This window comes from Arachis ipaensis, chromosome B02, assembly GCF_000816755.2.
Source record: "Arachis ipaensis cultivar K30076 chromosome B02, Araip1.1, whole genome shotgun sequence".
Lineage (NCBI taxonomy): Eukaryota > Viridiplantae > Streptophyta > Magnoliopsida > Fabales > Fabaceae > Arachis > Arachis ipaensis.
The window spans coordinates 6,893,945-6,900,873 of NC_029786.2; the positions used below are offsets into that span (position 1 = coordinate 6,893,945).

The following is a 6,929-nucleotide window of genomic DNA, read 5'->3' on the forward strand; positions in this document are numbered from 1 at the left end:
GCTTCGCTTCCTCTGCTTGCTTTTTCCTCCGTCTCCCTCTTGCATAGAGAAACTGGACCCAACGACCATGCTCTTCTGCCAAGCTCCTTGGTGTAATGATCGGCGTAAACTGGTTCCAGTTCGTAGAAGCTGTTGGCGATCACACCAAAGCTCTTCAACTCCGATTCGTTGGAATCATCAAGCAACTTGCAGAATACCTATGTTGCACAAATACTACTACTGAGTACTGAATACTAAATACAATATATTAAACAACTTGTTAATTTAAGAAGGTGAAGATTGGTAGAAACTATGTGGAGTTATTTTCATATCAAGATTCTAATACGTTGAATTATTTAATGGCTTTGATCAATCAACTTCATATCAAAATAACTGGAGTCTCCACCGTGAAAATAACAGTATTCGATGCATAATAAGAGACCTCGTCATCTCGAGGGATTTGTGGCAACTGCATCTTGGTCAGAGTTATGTCGCCGGGAAGGTTGGGAACCAAGAAAGGTTCTGTGTAGGATGAAACCTTGTCTTGTGGCTTGTAAGTTCTGATGCAAGCGGAAACGCACAAGGGGAAGAAGCCCAACCCATGGAACACGATCCTTGGAATCCCGAATTTGGCGGCGGAGTCTGTGGCCCAAGGGAAGAACATATCTGCAACAACACAATTCGGATGCAGTTCTTGCAGCACTTGCTCGAATGGGTGTTGAAGGAGCACGGTGGCTTTCATGAACTTGATGAGCTTATCCGGTGCGAATGCCGACTCTGAATTCTCGCAGCCTTCAGGCAAGCCAGTTTCCTCTGGTGGCGGGAACTTGATGGTTCTGAGGGTAATTTGGGATTTTCCTATCGTTCTTGAGATGAAGGGTGCGTTGTGTGTGGTGGTGACTATGGTGGATGTCACTCCTCTTGCGGCGAAGACTCTGGCTAAGTCAACGCATGGGATTATGTGACCGTTAGCAAAGAACGGGAAGAAAAGAACATGAAGTTGGCGGTTCTCCTTGCCCATTGTTGTTGTAATGTTGGTAATTTTACTATAGAATTTGGCTGTGGTTTGTTCTGTTCATATATAGTAGAAGATTAAAGATTGAAGTTGCAGGGCGCGTTTTGCACGAGTTCAGGTTAAATATTAAATAAACAACAATGTTAGGAACAAGAGTTATAAGCCAAAAACCAGTCAAATTACTCTTGGCCGAATCTAAAATCTCTAGCCGAATGGTGTATAAATCTAAAATCTCTAGCCGAATGGTGTTTATGCTAGACATTATAGTGTTTCTTCCACTTGGCATAGCAGCCGGGCAGAAGCGCATTGATTCAGGAACCTCTTCGGCATGCGTTGCACGAGCATATATTAAAATATAAATTCTTATTAACATGAATTTTAAAATATATTTTAAAAAACATTATCATAAAAAATAGAGTAAAGTATCACTTTGGTCTTTGTTCATTTTTCAAAATGACAAGACGATCCTTAACCAAAAATACGTTCCATTACGATCCCTGACCTTGTATTCTGTCTGCCAACCCGGTTATTCTGTCAGTTTTTCGGCAAAAACTCGACGAAAATTGCTGACGTGTCAGGTTAAAAAATGGACAGGAACCTAGTTGTCTCTAAATTTAAATTGGTTAGGAGTTTATTTGTCTTTATTATTCTTTAAACAATATTTTTAATTATTAATGAACCAATTATTTTTTAATTTCTTAATAAACTAGAATAAAATCGATTTTTTTATAACAATAGCAATAGCAATAACAATAATTTTTAAATATAATTTTTAAATATATAAATAATAAACATTAAAATTCAATTAATACATTAATAATAATAACCCTATGATATACTATTAGTATTATGATCTAGCTAATTTTCACAATAAAGTGAAAACTAATGAACACATTATTTGATATATAGTAAATTTTTTTTTTACTAATAACAAATTTAATTTTTTATCTCTTTAAATTAAATTAATAATTCTATTATGTTTTATTTCATTTAGTATTAGTAGCCTACTCATAGTGTATTTTAGTATAAAGATATCAAATAGAATTATTAATTTAGTTTAAAGAGATAAAACCTAACATATTCAAACTATTAAACAGAAGGCATAAAAAGGTGGTTTTCTAAGAATATTTAAACCTAACTTAACCTTAAATCTAAGTCCTATACTGCCATTCCTCCATACCTCCAACTCCATCATGCATTTTCACAGACAAATAGACAGATAAAGGCAAACACAAGAAGGTTACAACTACTGCAGGTAACAAATACACATTTAGCATGGCAAATATAGATAGGCACACCCAATTAAAACACAAGCAAGTAATTCAAGTAATATGTGTATGATGCATGCCTGTCCTATGGCTGATGAGGCTCATCTGTCGGTTATCCAGCCAACCCGACAAGTTTGAATTGTCCTTAGACTGTCCCTCGACGTACATCCTCAAGAGTCTATGCATAGCTTTTTCTCAAATAATCAATATTGCTCAATGGGGGTAACATTCCCGGGAATTTATATAGTGCCCGGTCACACTTACGTCGTAGGGTCAACAGCGTATCGAGTTTTCAACCTGGTACACGTGGTGGCAAGCCACGACACTTAATCCAGAGAATCTTGTATCTCAGATTATTCAAATTCATAAGCCATATAAATAATTCAATTAGAATTCATCAACATCCACATCATTCTCAATCGCATCTCATTCATCATTATACGTCAATCATATTCAATTCTTAACCTTCATTATCACACTCCCATTCCGTCCATCAATAATTCCAATTCAAAACATAATTCATTCTTTCCAAATGAATCAAACTTAAAAATACTCATTTTCTTAATAACTCAAAATCAAACCATATAACCTTTGAATCTAAATCTTTATAAATAATCATATAAACAAAATCTCTAATTTTTTTTATAAAATTTCGGCAGCATCTCCTCTAAAACTCGAACTTTGTCACCCTTTTCGGGTCCAAACCTGCATTCTTTTCAATTCAACTTACCCTTCCTCATCATCATAACAATCACCACAATAAATCTACCTCAGATAAACAATTATACTAATACAATATTCAAATCCAACAACCAAAATTCAACTAAGAATCATAGTTCACAAATCCTAGGCTTTTAACACAAAATACCTCATTATCACAACAACCTCCACAATAGTTATACCTCAAATCAATAATTCGCCAAATCACCAGTTAATCAACAAGCACCAAACCGACCATGTTCATCAACAGGATACTAAGCATTAAATATACACATGCAATCCAACTTATCCTATGGTCATCTAGCCTAAGTTTTCACAGAACATTATATATTAAATGCAAGAAACCTAAACCATACCTTAGCCGATTCCCAAGTATTATTCCAAGACAATTTTCCTAAAAGAACACAGCCCTCAAAACCTCAACTAATTCGCTTCCTCCAAGTTCCAGTATTCACAATTTCAAGCTCCAATTATTTATTCACAACCTAATACACATTCATAACACATATATATCCAATTTAATACTTAAAGCTCAAATTCAATGAAAATAAAATAGAATTATCGTATGCTCACCTTACCCAAACTTTACATAAGCAAGAGTGAACGTTTTTCTCAAGCTAATTGGATCCTAAAACATCAGAAATCAAAGAAATTCAACCTTCCCATTAAAAATTCGAAAATTGGGGGAAAATAGGGCTGAGAGTGATTAAAAAAGTTACCAGTGAAATTGTTCCTGTAGAAATGTAGAGCTCGATGCAGTGAACGCGTGGCCGCAAACGGTTCGGCGATTGGAGCTCAGACGGAGAAGTTATGGGAGTTGGAACTTTGTCGTAAGGGTTCCGCGTTCCTTTTCTCTCCCTGGAGCTCAGCTGCGTCATTGAGGAAATGAGAGAAAGAAGAGCCCGTGTCTCTTTTTAATGTGCTGGTCTGGTTGAACTGACAGCTCGGTCTGGGCCCAGTTCAACCGGTTCGGTCCTTTCGGTCCAATTTTAGACCGTTTTCTTCGAAATTAGTGTCAAAATTCTCGTTTCGATGAGCTCTACCCTAATTTGATATAATATTCGCATTTCTAATCCTCCTTATTAAAAACTAATTTATTGACTAATTATCTACTAATTTAACCGGAGTTTACATCTTACCCACCTAATAAAGAATTTTGCCCTCAAAATTCAAATCTAGTTACCTGAAAAGAGATGTGGATAGTCCTTTCGCATATCTGATTCGAGCTCCCAGGTATGTTCCTCGATACCAGCTTGACTCCAAGCTACTTTTACCAATGATACTTCCTTCCCACGTAATCGTTTAATACTGATGTCATCAATTCTCACCGGAATTACTGGGAGTGTTAGATCTTCTCTTACTTGAATTGGTTCCGGTTCTAGAACATGACTTGCGTCAGGAGTATACTTCCGAAGTTGTGATACATGAAACACATCGTGCAAATTTGAAAGATACGGCGATAAGGCAATTCTATAAGCCACTGGCCCAATTCTCTTCAGGATCTCAAACAGTCCAATATAACAGGGATTTAGTTTCTTAGTCTTAATAGCTCTTCCCACTCCAGTGGTTGGTGTAACTTTCAAAAAAAATGCTCCACTTCCTCAAATTCTAAAGGCTTTTGCCTCTGATCAGCATAACTTTTTTGGCGGCTCTGGGCTATAAGCATTCGACTAAGAATCTTTTTTATCTGTTCAGTAGTTTCAGCTATCATCTCAGGCCCTAATAAACTCCTTTCTCCAGTTTTATACCAACACAACGGAGATTGACATTTTTTGCCATACAGAGCCTTATATGGAGCCATTCCGATGCTTGCATGATAGCTATTATTATAAGCAAACTCTACTAATGGCATATACCGATCCCAGCTTGCTGGCTGGTCCAAAACACAAGCCCTTAGCATATCCTCCAAGGTCTGAATAGTTCTTTCTGACTGACCATCTGTCTGAGGGTGATACGCAGTACTCAAGCTTAACTGAGTCCCAAATGCACGCTGAAAAGCTCCCCAGAATCTTAATGTAAAGCGAGGATCCCTGTCAGATATAATGGTAGAAGGCACGCCATGCAACCTGACAATCTCTTTAATATACATTCGAGCTAATTCTTTCATTGTACAACTTATTCGGATAGGAAGAAAGTGAGTTGATTTTGTCAGTCGATCCACAACCACCCAAATAGCGTCACAGCCAGAACAGGTCCTAGGCAAACCTATCACAAAGTCCATTGCAATACTCTCCCATTTTCATTGTGGAATCTCTAAAGGCTGAAGAGTCCTTGATGGTCTCTGATGCTCAATCTTAACATTCTGACACGTTAAACATTTAGATACATGTAATGCCACATCATTCTTCATACCTGGCCACCAGAACATCGCTTTCAAATTCTGATACATTTTAGTACTCCCCAGGTGAATTGAGAATCCACTCTTATGAGCTTCCTTCAAAATACTCTGTCGTAGGTCTCCGATATCTGGCACAATAATCCGGTTCTTGAACCTCTACAAACCATCCTGTCCTTCTGACACTCTCCACTGTTTTCTCTGTTCAACTGCTGGTAATACCTTACATAACGCTTCATTATCTTGATGAGCCTTCAGAAGTTCTGATTTAAAATCACGTGAAATCTGCAACTGACTCAAAGACAAAATTCCAGATTCTTCTCTAACTCTCAAATTCAAACCTTGAAATGCCTTCAGTAACTCTTCCTCCCGTAGCATCATCCAAGCTGCATATAAAGACTTTCTACTCAAAGCGTCCACCACAACGTTCGCTTTTCCTGGATGATAATTCAATTCAAAATCATAATCTTTCAGAAGCTCCATCCACCTTCTCTGACGCATATTCAACTCTTTCTGCTAAAAAAGATACTTCAAACTCTTATGGTCTGAGAAAACATGAAACTTAATACCATAGATGTAGTGCCTCCAAATCTTTAAAGCAAACACAACAGCAGCAAGTTCCAAATCATGTATCGGATAGTTCATTTTATGCGGTCTTAATTGCCGTGAGGCGTATGCTACAACATTCTGGTGCTGCATCAGAACGCACCCCAACCCTTTCAGAGATGCATCACAGTACACTTCAAACGGTTCACTTGGTTCAGGTAATACCAATACAGGTGGAGTAGTCAACCTATGCTTCAATTCTTGGAAATTCTCTTCACATTCCGGAGTCCAGACAAAAGGCGTATCCCTCCTAGTCAATTTAGTTAAAGGTAAGGCGAGCTGTGAAAATCCCTTAATAAATCTACGATAATACCCCACCAAACCTAGAAAACTCCTAATCTCTGTCACTGAAGTTGGTCGCTCCTAATTCATCACTGCTTCCACCTTAGCAGGATCCACAGCTATCCCCTGCTTACTCACTACGTGGCCGAGAAACTTCACTTCACTCTTCCAGAACTCACATTTAGATAACTTAGCATATAACTTCCTGTCTCTCAAAATTTGCAGCACAGTTCGCAAGTGATCAGCATGTTCCTCTTCAGACTTAGAATAAACAAGAATATCATCAATGAAGACAATAACAAACTTGTCCAGATACGGTCAGAAAATTCTGTTCATATAATCCATAAATACTGCTGGGGCATTAGTTAACCCAAAAGACATCACTGTATACTCATAATGACCATAATGCATCCTGAAAGCAGTTTTTGGAATATCCTCGTCTCTAACCCTTATTTGATGATATCCGGATCGCAGGTCAATCTTAGAAAACACACCGGCACCCTGTAACTGATCTATTAGATCATCGATTCTAGGCAATGGATATTTATTTTTCACAGTGATCTTATTCAATTGCCGATAATCGACACACAACCACATACTCCCGTCCTTCTTCTTTACCAGTAACACTGGCGCTCCCCACAGAGAAACACTTGGTCGGATAAAATGCTTACCCAACAGATCTTCCAGCTGAACTTTCAGTTCAGCCATTTCTAAAGGTGACATC

At 37.8% G+C, this 6,929-nt stretch overlaps 1 protein-coding gene across 1 annotated transcript in view; it reads right to left on the reverse strand.

The window, feature by feature from the left end:
* LOC107624740 (scopoletin glucosyltransferase) overlaps positions 1 to 1,259 on the reverse strand; it is a gene marked incomplete in the record, with an annotated part of 2,373 nt that extends 1,114 nt beyond the window's left edge. The window contains 2 exon segments of the mRNA XM_016327180.2: positions 1 to 197; positions 422 to 1,259. Of these exon segments, the coding sequence (XP_016182666.1) occupies positions 1 to 197; positions 422 to 1,000 (776 nt within the window).